Source organism: Ambystoma mexicanum, chromosome 4p (assembly GCF_040938575.1).
Source record: "Ambystoma mexicanum isolate Mex_15411 chromosome 4p, UKY_AmexF1_1, whole genome shotgun sequence".
In the NCBI taxonomy this organism is placed as follows: domain Eukaryota; kingdom Metazoa; phylum Chordata; class Amphibia; order Caudata; family Ambystomatidae; genus Ambystoma; species Ambystoma mexicanum.
In genome coordinates, this window is record NC_090927.1 from 88,543,347 (window position 1) to 88,562,497 (window position 19,151).

Sequence of the window (19,151 nt, forward strand, 5' to 3'; positions counted from 1 at the left end):
TGTTGCATAAAGTGTTTCGATTCCAGTGTACCCACCTAATGATGTACGCATGACACCCACGAAGGCACCCAGACCCTTTATATTTATTCCAGTCCCTAGAAGGTCTGACAAAGGAGTGAGTGAACTTGAAATGGATGTGATTAGCAATGACACACACACACACACGTGGTAACAGGAAAGTTGAAAAGCTGGAGACATGGCTGGCAGAGTAAGAATGAGAAAAGGTTAATGACAACCACACACATACAAACGATGAGTGCACATATACCAGGTCTGGTGTCAATAACTGCAGAACCACAATCCAAAGAATGGGTGAAGGCTGGACAACCAATGATGGGAACAAGCGAAGTCAAAAGACAAATTGAAAAAGCTGAATTTTTAAAGAAACAAAAGGAGTTGGAGAAGAAACCAACAGAGACAGCACTGATAAGCACCCCTGACCCAGCACAGAAAGGGGAAAGTGCAAGCCCAGCAAATCTCTCATGTGCAGAGATGACAGCAGAATCAATATGGCCGTTCATAACCAGAGCAAGGAAAAGACAAGAGGACAAGGAAAGAATTGCCAGATGTTCTCGTAGTCAACTGGTACAGATGAAGATGCCTGAACCTTGGATGGAAGTACCCGAGAATTCCCCAGTGAGAAGGAGCAACATGGATGCTATTAAAGATGTGATGATAGCAAACTACATGAAAACCTTGAGAATCAAGAGAAGCACACATGAAGATGATAATGAACTAAACAACTACCTGGACAGCACAGGGCACTTTGGAAATAATATCTGGTACCAACATATGAAAGAACCTGGACAACGAAACTCAAAGGAGGAATGCTTTGTTTGCACACTCCTACCTTACAGCATGGGGAAGTCAAAGATCTTTGTAGCTGTTGAAATAGATGTGCAAACGGCACACTGTCTATCACACATAGCAATGTGCAAGACCAAAGGCCACTTCATGGGAAGTGATGCTTCATTGAAATGGGCCACTGAAGCAACGGATCCAAATGAAGACGATTATGTCCAGGACATAAAGACAAGAAACAACGGACAAACGAAGCATATTGTGATCAGATATGAGAAGCCTGGAGTTAAAGGAGCAGAAATCAGAAGAGAAGCAAATCAAAAACTGAAGGTTCAGGGAAAAACTCCAGAAGAAGCTCGGAAGGGGAAGAACATAGGCCAAATGCAAATTTGCGGAACAGTGCTTTCACCTGACGGTTGGGATAAAGGAGTGGTAATCTGTAGAGCATGGATGGTCTTCGGTCACTACGAGCCCACCAATGACATAGTACGAATTGGATGCAAGCCATTATGGCCAAAACTTGCTAAACTATTGACATGGGTCGAGGACAGAGGAGGATCCTTGCAGATAGTGCGATTGGAGAGCCAAAAATTCTGCTTTAGGAATAATGGCACAAGAAGCATGGGATAGAACCGTGAAGTTGACGCTCCAGGAATGGTACATGGTACCGCAGTGATCATGGATCATTATTGGGCGTGTGGATCCAAAGCATAAATCAGGCTGCCGAGAAACTGGGGAGGTATATGCACACTAGTGAATGTCCATGTTCCAGCATTGGTGATTCCAAAAAGTGATCTGAATATTGACTGTTTCCCGAAAGCAGATGCTCACCTGAGGAAGAAGTGATCTGTGGAACTAATGAGCCGAATGAAGAGAGAGAATTACTTTTCTGCCTAATCCATAGCTTTCGATGCTATCCCATATGAACATAGACTGTTCAGTCAGACTTCTTCAGTGGTCACCTTAATTTTTATGCCAAGAGTTCAAGTTGGAGCAAATACTAAATGGTTGCAGATAACCAGATGGGAGTTGCTGCAGACCATCAACACGACCATAAAAGGATTCAATGCAATCAAGAAAGAGTTAAGAGCAAATTCGACTAATGACTATCCAGAACAGATACGTCCTTGACATGATCACAGCTATGGATGGATGTGTTTCTGCACAAATCGGAGAAACATGTTGCACATTTATACCATATCACGATGACGAAAATGGAACCTTAACAGAGGTCATAGGTATGCTGACAAAACTACAGAATCAAATGATTGATGAAACTGATGAAGTGGACGACGACAGCTGGTTTGGATCACTATTTTCATGGTTTCCACAATGGATGGCAGATGCATTCAAATTCCTTGGAGCCCTGCTAGTGATGATATTGCTCGGATTCGGTGTTATCAAGATAAAAATCTCTCAGTGCCAGAAAACTGGGAAAAGATGGATGAAGATCATGATTGATGTCGAACCAGGATGGAAACGCAAGGACCTGACTGATGAAGAAATAAGGGACTTTGTGAAAGCCAGCATTCGTGCACCAGAAGGAACAAAGTTTCGATATCCCAGGAAACAAATAAATGATGTGGGAATATTGATCTATTGTAGTCCAAGTAGACAATGTCAACTAATACCTTGGGACAAGGATAAGCACATGAGAACAGCCGGAAGCTTGAAGGGAGTCATAAAGATATGGACCCCAAAGATGTATTTCTTCAAACCTCTATGTATGGACCTAGAGGAGGAAGTAAAAGTGGATCCAGCGGATTAAGTAAATGTGGATACCAAGGAAGAAGTAAAAGCGGTTGATGAATCGTCCAGCGGGGGGGAGTGTAGAGGAGGTCCCAAACAGGACGCAGCAAACAAATTGAAAATTAAAGACAGAGAGAAACTCAGACACATGCAAATCGTGCCAGGAAGCCAAGGTCGTATCGGCTAAAATAGGTAAACAGTGGATACAATTTATGAAAGAAGACAGAGTATCCTGTTCAGAAAGGTCAAGATAAGCCACAGAAGGCAGATGGCTTGCAGAATTAAATCAAAAATACAAATGAAATGACGAATAACACGATTTCACAGTGTCGGAATCACGTGATCAGCCAAGCGAGACGGGATGAAACTTTCACACCTACACATGGGCTTGTACCAAGCACAGATATCTTAATTTTCCAGACCAAAAAGCAGTCTCGAGGCCAACCACAAAGAAATAATGTACACATGACCACTAAGGTGATGAGTGATTGTATCAATGATTGAAGGGAAGCTGGGGGTGCATTCGAGCTCCCTGCACCTGGCCGGCTATTCTGCACGCTGCTAGGCAAGTGGAAAAGTATGAGTGGGGCTGTTGCCAACCCAATCATAGTGGACCAAGTAATCTGGGGTCCTATATTTAGTAAAAACAATGAGACGTCATACTTTTAGTGACGTTTACAGTAGCCATTTTGAAGGTAGGGCTTAGATGCCCCATTTGACAGTGTTTATCCAATCCCCTCACTCCGTTACCATATACAGATATAGGACCTATATTAAAGTTACCTTCCTAGAACCAATAGAATTGCATGTCAAATTTTAAGAGTTACACGTTAGTGATGACGGGTTTTTAGTAAAAATTATGTGTTTTTTTATGAAGTTCATTGGAGTTGTTGAAGCGAAAAGGAAGATCGAGCGATTGCTGATATTCATGAACTCCCCGTTTTTTGTACTTGTCATTAAATGGACTCCCTTTGCCAAACCATTGAGTTGTCATTATTGATTTGATGCGAGAGTATTAATCTGCATCCCCATCCATCTCACTGGTGCTGCTGCCTCATCTTAAAGTGCTATTGGGAAAGTCCCAGGTCTATGTGCCGGTAGGGGTCGTAGTGCACAGTATATTTCTAAAAGGATGGTATCTGTGTGGTTTCTGCCTCCCAGCTGAACCCATTGTTTTTAATGATGACATCTTGGAATAGTTTTCTTGCACACTTTGACCCTACTTCAAGTTAATGGAAATACCCGTCGTCCAGCTCTAGCTGTAATCCATCCCCTATTCCAGTGCCTGGAATCTCGGGCCTCCCCAGTACTTTCTACCAGCTGTGAGGGAGGTATGGTATCACAAGTAGACACTGACACAAGAGCTTCCGGTTTCCCAACCTTTATTAATGGTTTAAAAGCGGTTGGAAAATTCCTATTTCGCCCTATAACTAAGATGATAGTATTCTCAACCTTCAAACAAAATGAAAATAGAGTCCTAATAAGTCCTTAGTTAAAATAAAATGGCCTATATTAGTAAACTTAATGTCTGCCCTCTTTCTAATTCTGCATTTTTTTTCTAATACCATAAACGTGTAAAGGGAATGTGTAATGCAAAAAGGAAAATCAGTGTTCAAAAGAAATGTCAGGATGGCAGAGCAAACACCTGTCCCCACATTTTGTATCATGGGGTAAGGTGGCACCCTTGGACCTTCCGACACACTCTGGCTTCGGACACAAGGATGCAGTTCATTGTGTGGACCAGGGCTGAGTTGGCCTTCAACGAAAAGTCACTAGTTTCTCAGTCGGATTCAGGTCTGCAATGTTTCCTCTTTAATCACAAGTTCTCACAGGCTTCCCTCACTCGGGTCAAGCTTGCCAGCTCACCTCGGTTTCCCTTACTCGGGCTCAAGCATTTCAATCACAATTTGTAGGGTTCCCTTCCCCAAGCTCCAATCACTCTTCATAGGCTTCCCTCCATCGGGCTCAAGCCTCTTTTTACTTTCCTTCTATTGTCGAAGACTTTCAAAACTGCAAGGCTTTTGCGCTTACCTCCGCATGACCACTTCGACCTTCTTTCTTATAATGTCACTTTTTCTCTCCTACACCAAGGCCGCTTGGTAAATGTAGTTTTGAGCACAGTACTATCTCTCACATCCATGTTTCCGTATCCAGGATCCAACCTAACAGTTCAAAGACATCTCTCACATCTATTCCCTCTGCCGGGCTCAAACCTAACAACAGTTCAAATCTTGCATCTTAGTTTCTGTCTCTTCCTGCTGCTTCTACAGCATCAGGACTTTCGACTCACAGTGACTTTCGATTGGGCAATCCTCTTTCTCCGGATCACTCTATTACTTTGTATCTTTAATTTACAGTTTGTTCCCTTCTCATGGGTCTCCGCCGTTCAAGTTTGGACCCCTCCTTTACTTCTCACAGGGGTCTTCCTCAGCCGGGCTTGGACCCTCGTTTTACTTCTCACACGGGTCTCCATCAACGGGTTCGGCCCCTTCTTTTACTCCTCACATGGTTCTCCCTCAACTGGGCTCAGACCCTCTCACGTTCTACAAAAAGTTCACTGTTTTCTCATGCTTTCCTCATCTGAGACTGGGCCTCAAACTGGGCTTCCTTGTGCAACCTTCAAGGTCCTTAAGAGGTAACGGTGTCCGGGGTTTCTCCGTACCTCGGTTCCATCCCTCAGCCTGTCGCTCTGCTCTGCCTGGTTCGCTGTCACCCTGGAAGAGCTACTCCTTCTTGTGCACCGGCCTGCTCAAAGGGTCAACCATAAAAGAAAATGTCTCTGGACTTCAGGTCCCATAATGCAATGTTCTTATTTCGCTCCCACTTCACCGGATCCCCTCCAAGAGCATTCTGGCAGTTTTGGGAGCTGCAGGTTTTAAAATAGGATGTTGCCTGAGGTTAGGGTTTCACCACCAGCCCCTCAAATGCCTGGGCTCTAGTATCTGACCCAGGGGAGGAGGGGAGGAGCTCTGGCTTGGGCACTGCCAGGTAACCCCAGCTGCCCATGGTTTGGCTCCCTAGAGACAAAGCTCCCTCCCCATACTGCAGCCTTCCTAGTACTCACAGGCCCAGTATTCTGGCAGTCCTTCTTGCTCCAGGCCTTCCAGGGTTCCTCCATCTGCAGTTCCTTCCTCCTGGCCTCTGTGCTTCCTCCAAAATTCCCAGCTCGCTCAGCTCAGAGTGTACCTGTGAGCTCCATCTTTTATACTGGCTGGGAGGTTGAACAGGAGACATGTGTGAGTGGGTGCCCAACCCTGTCTGACCTTGTTAACATAACAAGATGGAGACTGCCCATAGGAATCCATGGTACAGTGGTTCCTATGGGGAATATTCATAGCTCTATTTTGCCTCTACCTCGTCCCAGTACTTTTAAAAAAAAGCAGTGGGGAGGAATTATGGGAGTTGTAGTGTTTTTTAATGTGTTTGGACAAATCATATGAAAAGCGGTTAGGAGAAGGGGAACAATGTTGGTGCTGTAAAACATAGGGTGATGTGTGTGCTCTCCTTTTCCTGGATCTCCTACCACTCCCGTTGATATTGGTATCTGTTGGCATTGGGCAGGGGGCAACAGTAAAGGATGTATAATGGTGTATGACAGTGGAGGGAATGTCGGGTAGGGAACTATAAAGGAAAGGGGGACACCATGTCTCACCTTGGGACCCCTCCTCCCTCTCTGGTCCACTCCCCGGGTCCAGACTCAACAGCAACGACCCCTCCTTAGCTGCTCCAGAAGAGGATACTAAGGGGGTTGATAGGGAAAAGCCTTTGGGTTTTTTACACTTCTAATGCTATTCCTCGAAAGCACACACTTAGATATAACCTGCGGGTTGAACCTCTCAAATATTTTTGCCGGAAATACCAAATGATGTTTGAGAAGTTGATTTTGGCCAATGTTTCAGAGTTTATAGGACTAGTGAGAGGGGAGAGATTATGGAAGCAAATCACCAAATTTCACATTATTTGTATATGATTTGTGGAGTTATCTGCCAGACCCTCACCCCTTTCCCCTGTTTGAAAGAAAACATGTTAGTTAAGTGTGGCCTCATATTTAACAGCCAGCCATTACAGGTACCTTCTGTCGGGTTGATGCACTTTAAGCCACAGTGGGAGTGGCAGCACTTCAGATTCCCGGAGCAGTTGCTGTCGCTCTGGCATTGGGCAGGTTCAGGCGCGCTGCATCTGATATTGTCTGGTGGGCACTCTCCTGGTTTCGGTTTCACTGGGAAAAGTTATAGATTTGTCAAACTCTGTCCACTCAATTGATCAAATATTAAGTAGAAATCTAACTAAACACAAGTAGTAAACATGTACAGGATATTTTTAGTGCAATGTGCAAGTGCATTGCAACCACATGTGACAGAGGTGTCTACTTTGTCATAGTTAGAATGTACTTTCTGGAGACAGTGGCGGTCATTAGAGATTTCGTCTGGATCATTCCCGGAGCGATTCAGTATTAAGGAGTCTCCCGAGGTTTCATTGGAAGTTTGTCCAGACATAAGTAGGGCATCATGAGCCATCAGAGGCTAACACTAGCATTTGGGAATTTGGAAAGCCTCCTGCTAATGCCATGAGTTTCCATGAGGTGGGTTATTGCCTGGATACAGTAACATGGCCCCTCAATCCTCCTTGACATCCTTCTTACCGACAAGATGATGCATGCCCTACAAAGAGAGTGCCATGGCATTAGCCTCTTATGTGAAGTAATATATCTAATCAAGATAAGCTTTCAGGATCCCCAGGACCCATCATACTGCCATTCCATTTCATGCAGAGGCCGCCAGCTTGCAGTAATTACTCCCATAGCATGCAGCACCACTAGCTTGCACTAAATACTCCCTTAGCATGCAAGACCACCAGGTTGTACTAAATACTCCCTTAGCATGTAACATCACCAGCTTGCACTAAATACGCCCATAGCATGTAACGCCGCCAGCTTGCAGTAATTACTCCCATAGCATGTAGCACCACTAGCTTGCACTAAATACTCCCTTAGCATGCAAGACCACCAGGTTGTACTAAATACTCCCTTAGCATGTAACATCACCAGCTTGCACTAAATACGCCCATAGCATGTGACACCACCAGCTTGCACAGAATTCGCCCCTTACCATGTAACACCATAAGATTGCAAGAAATTCGGCATGTAACATGACCAGCTTGCACTAAATACGTCCTTTTGGATGTAACACCAACAGCTTTCACTCAATAACCCCCTTAACATATAACACCACCAGCTTGCACTAAATACACCCCTTCACATATAACACCTCCAGCTTGCACTAAATACCCTCCTTACCATGTAACATCACCAGCTTGTGCTAAATACCACCCTTAGCATGTAACACCACCGGCTTGCACTAAATACACCCCTTAGCATGTTACACCACCAGCTTGCACTAGATATGGCCCTTAGCATGTAAGACCACCAGCTTGCACTAAATACACCCATAGCATGTAAGACCTCCAGCTTGCACTAAATACGGACCTTAGCATGTAAGACCACCAGCTTGCACTAAATACAGGCATAGCATGTAACACCACCGGCTTGCACTAAATACAGGCATAGCATGTAACACCACCAGCTTGCACTAGATACGGCCCTTAGCATGTAAAACCACCAGCTTGCACTAAATACACCCTTAGCATGTAAGACCACCAGCTTGCACTAAATACACCCACAGCATGTAACACCACCAGCTTGCACTAAATATGCCCCTTAGCATGTAACACCACCAGCTTGCACTAAATACATCCATAGCTTGTACCACCACTAGCTTGCACTAAATACACCCTTAGCATGTAACACCACCAGCTTCCACTAAATACTCCCTTAGCATGTAACACCACCAGTTTGCACTAAATACACCCTTAGCATGTAACACCACCAGCTTGCACTAAATACCCCCTTAGCATGTAACAGCACCAGCTTGCACTAAATGCATCCCTTAGCATGTAACAGCATTATGCAGATATGAGCTGACACAACATGATTATACAGCTGTCAGCAGGCACAGCGCTATTTTGTCAACATGAGCTTTACCAAACATGATTACACACCCATGAGCGGGACACAACACACATATAAAGCCATGTTCTGGAGACTACTGGCTTTTCAGCCATGAGCTGTATCCAGCATGATTATAGGGTTCTGAGATGAACAAGATAGGAACATATATGTCATCGGGCCTCATTACGAGGTAGGTGGTAAGGGATTACCGGCACCGGTAAGGACACCGTTGCCGGTAATCCCTCAACACCCTATTCCGAGGTCCCTTAGCGGGTCCCTTCCTTAACGCCTGGTTTTACCTGGCGTTATGGAAGGGACCCGTCAAGGGACTTCAGAGCTAATAACGGTACCGCAAATTGCGGTACAGTTATTAGCTCCATCCCCATTCCCATTGACCCCTATGGGGACTCGAAAGGGAATGGGGAATGGTTCCCGGAATGGGGACTTACCGGGTCCTCCAAGGTTGGAATGACCCGGTCAGTCCCTATTTCGGGAACCCGGACCCCTAATAGCACCATGGCTACCTCCTACCTCGTAATGAGGCCCATCTTCTTTTTGTTGTAGCAAAGTTTTTGACCAGTTTTTGTTGTAGCAAAGTATGTGCCAGATTAGAAAACCCTGTGACTGAAGGGGATACAAATGCCATAAGTGTTAAGATGGATTTCTGAACTCTGTCCTGGAGGGGCAGAGGTTCAGAAGGCAAGCCTAGTTTCTTGGAACAGGGTAACCTCTGGACAAGCCAGACCAATCATGGTAGCGATGGCAGCAGTCAAGACTAGGTCTCAAGAGGGGTGAGGGTGACTGAAAGCCCGCAAGGAGCACACAAAGCAAGGACACTCACAACTTACTCCAAGCAGGTGTTATAAAAAATATAGACACATTTATTACAAGGCCTCTGTAACATTGACCATAGTAAAGAATCACGGTAAAACTCAAGTAAACCAACACATCACAATCAAATACAATATATATACAATTACTGAAGGGTCTAAAGAGTTAGAAGCACGAAATATGCAGACCACCTAGATGGGGAGGAAAACAGGCAGTGCAAGTAATCGTTAGACCCAGTTCGCCTTCAGAGGCCACCTAACTAGAAGGAAATGCGAGCCCTACGAACAGTGGAGCCTTGTGCTCAAAAGTACCTGCACACGCTGGTGCCAACGGGCCAAGGGGAGTCTCTTCAAGGAAATCAGGCAGTTCAGAGCGGTGAACAAACGAGGACGAACAGATCTCTGCTACTCAAGCGCGACCTCCACTTGTGGGCAGAAGCAGAGCGCGAGTGCGAAAAAGGCGTGCCGTTTAACACAGCGAGGAAAAGCTACAGGCTACTGCAGGAGGGCGACCGGTTCCTAGTGTTGCTACTCACCGGTCCCCGATGCAGGCAGACCCAGGCTTCTCCGTGTCAGTTTCAGTGCTAGCAGGTTCAGATACGAGCAGGGGACGTCTCGGTATCATGTAGATTCTGCGGCAGCAGACGTTAGAGTTGAGGATGTCCCAAATGCAGCGAACCCGCACAGATTGTTGCCACAGCAGGGCAACGAAGCGGCCGTGTGTATTTCTGCCCAATGTACACATCTCACTTCAGGGAATGCCAAGTGTACGAATCGTGTGAGAGTGCCAAGAGAGTGCCAAGAGCTCGGAATACAGCAGCAACCTGACGGCAGTGACAGAGCAAGGCTCCTGGGTAGGCTGGTCAGTCCACTGGATGGCCCAGGGACGCTTCCGAAGGCTTACGTGCAGGAGATGATGAAGATGCAGAGAATAGTTGTTCCCATTATTCCAAAGGGTCGAAGTGCCAGTACAGGCCTTCTCGTTCGATCAGAGGCAGAATGGTCTCACAGGGAGACAACAGTGCAGAGGAGCAGTCCTTCAGCGGGTCACCAGCGATTCCTCGGTTCAGCCTCTTAGTTGCAGGATACTTGGCTCCTTTATCCGTCGTTTGTGAGAACTCAGGAGATCGACATGGTAGTGGTGTTTCCAGCCCCCTCTTATCCAGAGTTCCCTTTGCGCCAAAACGGAGAGGACCCAATGGGAGATCTGCTCACAAAACACTCATACCATACGTGGACCTATCACAGACCACTGTGGTCCCAGGCATTCAAGACACACTAGACTCTCTGGCACCCAGGATGTGTATTAGGACCAGACATCCCAGCCCACATCCTGGAGGCTCACACCAGGCCTGTAGAAGCCCGCGAAAGCATCTGTGTTTCGCAGGAAAGTACATGCCCAAATAAGGAAGGCCCCGGGTCGGCTCGACCTGGGGAAGGTGAAGGGGGCAAGACGGTCAGCAGATAGGACAAAGAACCTCGTGGTCTGGCCATTTTGGAAGCCAGGCCACCATTTTCGGCTATGCGTGAGAAACACGCCTAAACAGCCAAAAGGAGCTCAAAACACAAAGAAACGATTGCTGCCACCAGTCCCGTCCGTACTTCACTTACACCGTTCGTTAACAATCCAATGAGAGTTTCTAGGGCCTGTAGAGTGACTAGAGACCCAAGAGAGCAGTAACTTATCTTACAGTGCCCTCTTGTGTCATGTTGCGCGAAAGCTGCAACATGATAAAAAGAACTACGGAAAACAACGTTTCCCGGTACTGACTGTCTTAAGGGCATGTCAGTTTCCCCGTAAGAATGGAGCGAAAGCCCAGAGGAGTGCGGTGGGAGGCCGTGCTTCTCTGGCAAAGTCTAGATCAGGGTGTAAAACAACAGCAACAAGTTTGGGGGTTGCAACATGGAAGGACAATTACCTACAATTAAAAAATCTTTCCTAACAATAAGGCAGCAATAGTGGGGTCCTACTTCCACTGAACTGGAGGTTCATCTCCCACTGCACTGTTTATTATGTTCATGAAAAGACCTTCAGTGCACACCACAGCTTAAAATGTACACTCGCACAGGCCTCACCTGTCCCATACGCAAGCATCACGGTGCACCAAAGAGATCCACCTTACACGTTATGCCTATCACTATTTACCAATCCACAGCACCCCAGAGGTCTGTGGCCAGTGTCATGTGGCTCTTTGTAACTGGAGAGGCTGGAATCTATTTATTTATTTATTTGCATTTGTATAGCGCACTTGCAGCCAGAGGCATTGAGGCTCTGTTATATAAATATTAGCAGAGTTTTTTTTTAGATTCAGTTGGTTCACATGCGACCGTGAGGTCTCTTGGTTACAGGTACATTAGTATACATACAAATATTACAGCAGTGAGCATTTATGTTGAGGCCTCCAAAAAAAAGGGGGGTTCCACAAGTGTAACACTTTGAGAAGTGACCCTAAATAAGAACAAATATGAATAACAAATCATTTGTCTTTCTGGCATTTTGTACAATAATTGCTAGACTCATTAAAGGGTGAAAGGTCATGTTCTATCGCTTTCCATGATGTCACTTTGGGTGGTGTCAAATGACATCACTTCCTGTGATGTCATCAGAGGTCAAGGGTCATGTGATGTCACTTCTGCTACCTCTGGCATTTGGGTGAAATGACATCCCTAGTTAGACCAAGTGACATCCATCATAACCTTGAATCTTTAATGGTATCAGAAGAAGTGACAGTAAACTGTCATCAGTCGCTTGAAGACATCCCCGGATGTGACTCACAGTGCAGCTGGCCTCTACAAAACATCAGAGGAAGGTGCATGTCTCAGTCAGAGGAAACTGCCCTTGACCACTCAAAGACATCACAAGAAGGGCCTCACAAGAAGTGACATCAGACTGCCCTTCACCACTCAAAGACATCACAAGAAGGGCCTCACAAGAAGTGACATCAGACTGCCCATCACCACTCGAAGGCATCACAAGAAGGGCATCACAGGAAGTGACTTCAGACTGCCGTTTACCACTCAAAGGGACCACAAGATTGGCATCACAGGAAGTGGCACCAGACTGCCCTTCACTACTCAAAGACTTCACAGGAGGAGTCAATCTAAATGTTTCGACTTCCCTAACGTACCAATGTATATTTTTCTAACTATCATTATTGAAAACATAGAAACACGTAATTCTAATGATGGGGAGAACACCCAGCGACTAAAACAAACATAATCACAAATCATTGCATTTACAGGCTCAGCTGTAAGAGCGAAAGCAAAAGAGAGGTCCCCAAGCAGTCCACTGATCTTTCAAACACACGTTGCACCTCTAGTTCAATCTGATCATTTGAACTATAATCTCTCAAAGCTATCAAAACCCTAGGCCACGTTGCTGATTCTTATGTGTTGGCTGAGTCCTTCTTATCTTTTAAGATCTATTATGTTTTGACTACTCTAACCCATCTCTAGAGGTCTTCACAAATCCCCTTTAGCTCCGCTGATGGTGTGATTATTCCCGGAGCAACAAATGCCATCAAGAAACAAATGTCTAAATACAGCTTGATTATCTCTCGTGGATTCCAGGATCTCCTCCAAGGATTCCTGTCCTGCTCATAGCATAGCCATGACAGCAGTGCAGGCGTCTAGGCCTGTGCTAATAGCATAGCCATGACAGCAGTGCAGGCGTCTTGGCCTGTGCTCATAGCATAGCCATGCCAGCCTTTGCTAATAGCATAGCCATGACAGCAGTGCAGGCGTCTAGGCCTATGCTCATAGCATAGCCATGCCAGCTGTGCAGGCGTCTTGGCCTGTGCTTATAGCATAGCCATGACAGCAGTGCAGGCGTCTTGCCCTTTGCTCATAACATAGACATGCCAGCTTTTGCTCATAGCATAGCCATGACAGCAGTGCAGACATATTAGACTTTGCTCATAGCATAGCCATGCCAGCAGTGCAGGCGTCTAGGCCTTTGCTCATAGCATGGCCATGCCAGCTGTGCAGGCGTCTTGGCCTGTGCTCATAGCATAGCCATGACAGCAGTGCAGGCGTCTTGGCCTTTGCTCATAGCATAGCCATGACAGCAGTGCAGGCATCTTGGCCTGTGCTCATAGCATAGCCATGCCAGCCTTTGCTAATAGCATAGCCATGACAGCAGTGCAGGCGTCTAGGCCTATGCTCATAGCATAGCCATGCCAGCTGTGCAGGCGTCTTGGCCTGTGCTTATAGCATAGCCATGACAGCAGTGCAGGAGTCTTGCCCTTTGCTCATAACATAGACATGCCAGCTTTTGCTCATAGCATAGCCATGACAGCAGTGCAGACATATTAGACTTTGCTCATAGCATAGCCATGCCAGCAGTGCAGGCGTCTAGGCCTTTGCTCATAGCATGGCCATGCCAGCTGTGCAGGCGTCTTGGCCTGTGCTCATAGCATAGCCATGACAGCAGTGCAGGCGTCTTGGCCTTTGCTCATAGCACAGCCATGACAGCAGTGCAGGCGTCTTGGCCTGTGCTCATAGCATAGCCATGACAGCAGTGCAGGCGTCTTGGCCTTTGCTCATAGCACAGCCATGACAGCAGTGCAGGCGTCTTGGCCTGTGCTCATAGCATAGCCATGACAGCAGTGCAGGCGTCTTGGCCTTTGCTCATAGCATAGCCATAACAGCAGCGCAGGCTTCTTGGCCTCTGGGATTTCGACAGTCTGACGAGGACGAGGAGTTTCGATCAACTTCAAATGGAGGTCCTCATTTTCTGGAGATCTTCGACCCTCTGTTGATCGTTTCTGGGAGTGTTTTCCTCTGTTCGCACAAACTCTCAACCTACGTCTGATTGCAGATGTTTGGATATTTAGAAAGTCTCTAGAATACCGGCTTTGCAGTTTTGCATCTGGGCAGGCCCTGCTGTCCTGCTTTTTCATCCAGGCTCTTGTTTGTTTTGTTGATTCAAACTGTGTTGATTTCATTATTTTTTATAGGTTTTTCTGTACAGAGTGCTGTTGTAATTCTTTACTGTGTTCATACTTTTGGAAGGCGTTTATAACTAAATTAATTAAAGCAGGGAAAAAAGGGTAGTGGCTATTACTAAATGATGTTTGTGCATCCGAGTGCATCGGTCACAATCTCTGCCTCTGCCTGGCTGTAGAGAATCTAGGATTAGCCGGCTTTTCTATTGCAATATGTTCACTGGTGTTTCGATTCACTGTTGAGTTCTGTGGCTTATCCATGAAGGGGTGAGGGCCACGACCTGCCACCCATTAGAGAGGAGCTAAGCAAAGAGAGCTAGCCCGTTATGAACAAAGCCACCAATATTTTGAGTAATTCAGAATTCATGCAAATGACTTCATCTAGGACCAGTGACCCGGAAGTTCAGGAGTTCAGGCAGGGGATGTATGGCATCATTAGACCTGGGGGGGCAAGATTACTTTTCTGGTCCATAGTGCAATGCCCCAAGCCCACGGTGCAGCACCTCCAACTTCCAGAACAAGTCAAATCAATATCAACCTCTCCCCCTCCCACACATTCTCAAGTATACATAGTAGACATTGTTGACATGACTTTCCTTTTATGAAACATAATTTGTCAGTGGTGTTCATGGCTTCTTAGAAATCGAACCCCTGGAAATTTTCCCACTTACCAAACATAGTAAAGTTATTTCACAAGGATAACATCATTGGTGAAATGGGAAAGATAGGATTTGAGCCCAGTTTTCAATGTGTTGCAGTTTGTAATTTGACAGCAGGCTACATCTCCTCCCAGCCCATGCCCATCTTTAGTTTTAGAACAATGTAAAGAGGCGGCAAAGCAAGAAAATGCATTGGTAGAGCAGAGCCATTGCTGAACCTGTGGGTGACCATTTGCTCCCAGAGCCAAACAGGAGCTGGAATGGCAAAATGCACATAACCGGCTTCGTACCTCCCCAGCCCACAACTAAAAATGCATAGCTGCACCCTGTGCACCCATCTCCCACATCGCGAGACCCTCACTTGTCATTGTGCCTCCTCACCAGTATGCTTAACATACATTGTTAACATTATAATCATTTATAGAGGAACACTATAGAGAATAATTCAGATGAGTGAGGCTTTCTCTACAGATAGTTAAGGAAAATAAGGCACAGCGATGACAAGTAATTTACTCAGGATCACATAATGTATGAAGTGTGTGATGTGGTGATTTGAGCACTGCCTTCTTGGTTCCATGGCTTTGAATTCAGAAAGCAGGGGAGACTTCATCTCCTTTTCCATCTTCAATATTAGAAACAAAAAAAATGCTTTCTGCAAAGTTGTTTTTCAAGGGTTAAATTAGTATACTGTTCAATAAATCTTGTTTTCAAAGCACCAATGTATCTAAAAGGGGGAAGCCTATTCATTATCTGTATCCTGAGGCAAATGCACCTCAGAAATGAACTAAGATTATAATTATAATGAACAATTATTATAATTATAATCTTAGTCTGTACAATTCTGTGTACTTTCAAAGCACCAAGTCACATGATAAAGCAACCTGAACAAATATTAGAGAAGTAGTAATTGAAACACATGCCCATAAAGCAAGCATGCATCACTTAGTCAGAAAAAAGAAATACGGTCAAGCCAGTTGCACAATCAGGTGCAATGGCATGCAGATTAGACATATATCCCAGCAACAGTCAACCTCCTGACCGACTGCTCCAGATGTGTACCTCTGTGCCATTTACCCTGTTTTCTTTACCCATCATCCTCCAGTGTGCTTCCCTTATTCTCAATGCCCCCATTGTTTACAAAGAACGTCCAGACCTCCATTCCCCTTTTGCTCCATCATTTAACTATTAACTATGTCCCCTTGCTGTACCCCTTCACTTGCCCATATTGCTCAGTAACCAATTCCTTGCCACTCACATTTATTTAATATTATTTATTATTATGTATATGTTTCTCCTTTACTCTGTACTTTCCACTTCTCCTCCCTTCCATGCACTTTTCCCCTCCCCCTCTCCCATGCACTTGCGCGTTCTCAATGTCACTGGGCCTAGTAAGATCATTGTTTTGTTCTCCCCAGTTCCCCTCCCTTGCCTTGTCGCGCTCTGAAACACTTGTGTATGAGCGCGATAGAAATAGAATATCAATAGAAATATCACGTCCTTTAATTACCCTTCACACCAAGCCCAGTCCTTGCCTCTAACCACCTTCTGTTGCCCAGGTTTAGAGTTACACAGTAGACCTCCTTGATTAGTCATTCAGCCTCTGCCAAACACGACAAGAGGCCACGGTCAGGGTGTTGCTGGTAATTGCGGCAATGGGGTCTACACTTGGACAATGCAGAGCAAAGGACGGCAAGAGGGCGCATCTTTTTAGTGCTCCCAAGTGGCACTTTCTTGGGAGGCCGGCTGCATCTTTCAACTCACGGAAGCAGTGGGAACTGCAAAGGGAATACACCTTGGGCCTGGCAATGGCGAGGGAGCCAGAGGAGTTTATTATATTCATGTGGTTCTTCAAATAAGGTGGAGTGTGTGTGCGTTTCAGTTTCTGTAACTGCGGTAATGTGTTTGAGTGTATTTGTGACAGTGAAAAGTATAGGTGGAGTGATGTTTATGTGACTTTGTATCTATATATCGGAAACTGGTGTTGATTTTCATGTCTGTCTTTTGTTGGTTATGTAAGAGAAGCGTGTTTTGGACAAAACAATGGGTCTTATTATGAGTTTTGTGGTATTCTGGCAGTAAATAAGCTGAAATACTGCCAAGCTTAGTAACCGTTACCACCAGTTGGGCCCATGGAGTTACCATTAAATTACAAGTTATGTTATGTTATGTTATGTAGTTTCGCATTTATATAGCGCCTTATATACCATTGGTATGGTCTGAAGGCGCTGGTAGGTTGAACGCCCTTGGGAACCAAAGTTCAGATCAGTAGAGAGAGTAGAGGGAGTCAAAAGCTGCGTGTGAGCACCGGGTATGTGTGCAGCTTGTGCGGTATTCGTGTAATAGCTGCTTCTTAGCGGTAGGTGTGGTGGTTGAGAGATCAGGAGTATGTGTTCGTTCTGGCAGGATTTATCCAGACCGGATGTGGCTGCGTTAGGCCTGAGGAGAACGCCTGGCTGGGTGGGGTGTAACCAGCAGTGTTTACTTAGAATGATGTGGAGTGAGCGGCGGATGTTGGTATGAGAACAGTTATACCGAATGGTGTCATAGTATCTCTGTGTTCTAGTTGAGTGGTGATGTAAGGAGAGAGTAAGCGTGGTGGTGTGATATGATGGGTTATATGCTCTTTCAAACGATCTCTGCAATCCAAACTATACTATATACGTCACACAATTCTATGCGCTCCAGTCCGTTCCATGCACTCCTATCCACTCCATGCACCCCAGTCTTCTCCATACACTCCGGTCTACTCCACGCACTCATGCATTCCAGCCCGCCCCGCGCGCTCCAGTCCGCCCCGCGTACTCCACTCTTGTCTGCCCCACGCATGCACTCCTGTCTGCCCCACGCATGCACTCCTGTCTGCACCATTTTTGTCCAACTTTCACCTGGAAGCTATTGGGCGCACTTCTAAATTCAACTTCTAAATGCACTTCTAAATGCAACTTTCACAGAGAGGCTATTGGGCACACTTCTAAATTCAACTTTCATGGAGAGTCTATTGGGCACACTTTTAAATTCAACTTCTAAATTTAACTTTCACAGAGAGTCTATTGGGCACACTTTTAAATTCAACTTTCACAGAGAGTCTATTGGGTACATGTCTAAGTTCAGCTTTCACAGAGGGGCAATTGGGACACTTCTAGATTCACAGAGAGGTTATTGGGCACACTTTTAAATTCAACTTCTCATGCACTTCTAAATTCAGCTTTCACAGAGAGTTTATTGGGCGCACTTTTAATTCGACTTTCACATAAAGTCTATTGAGCACGCTTCTAAATTCAGCTTTCCACAGAGAGGCTATTGGGCACACTTCTAGATTGAACTTTCACAGGGGTGTTACAGGGCACACTTCTACATTCACAGAGGAGCTATTGGGCACACTTCTAATTCGATTTTCTCAAGGAGGCTATTGGGCACACTTCTAAATACAACTTTCAATGAGCGGCTATTGGGCACACTTCCAGATTCAATTTGCACAGAGGTGTTACAGGGCTCACTTCTAAATTCATAGAGGAGCTATTGGACACACTTCTAATTAGATTTTCACAAGGAGGCTATTGGGCACATTTCTAAATAAAACTTTTCATGATAGATGAAAATGAGAGGTCGTTGGGCACGCTTCTAAATTCGATTTTCACAAGCAGGCTATTGGGCACACTTCTAAATACAACTTTCAATGAGCAGCTATTCGGCACACTCCTAAATTCAACTTTGCACAGAGGTGTTACAGGGCATACTTCTAAATTCACAGAGGGGCTGTTGGGCACATTTCTAAATACAAGTTTCAGAGAGCGGCTATTGAGTACACTTCTAAGTTCAACTTTCACTGAGGGGCAATTGGGGCACTTCTACATTGAACTTCTAAGTGCGTTTCTAAATCCAACTTTCACCTAGATGCTATTGGTACACTTCTAAATTCAACTTTCATGGAGAGTCTATTGGGCACGCTTTTAAATTTAACTTTCACAGAGAGTCTATTGGGCACACTTCTAAATGTAACTTTCACAGAGAGTCTATTAGGGAACACTTCTAAGTTCAACTTTCACAGAGAGGCTATTGGGCACACTTCTAAATCCAACTTTCACAGAGAGTCTATTAGGGCACACTTCTAAGTTCAACTTTCACAGAGAGTCTATTGGGCACACTTTTAAATTCAACT

General features: G+C 45.4%; 1 protein-coding gene across 4 annotated transcripts in view; it reads right to left on the minus strand.

Moving 5' to 3' along the window:
- LOC138453020 (balbiani ring protein 3-like) overlaps positions 1–19,151 on the minus strand; it is a 140,312-nt gene that overhangs the window by 81,331 nt on the left and 39,830 nt on the right. For all 4 annotated transcript variants that reach the window (XM_069605435.1, XM_069605434.1, XM_069605433.1 and 1 more), the window contains one exon: positions 6,623–6,769. In XM_069605435.1, coding sequence (XP_069461536.1) covers positions 6,623–6,769 — 147 coding nt within the window. The remainder of the gene's footprint in view (positions 1–6,622; positions 6,770–19,151) is intronic.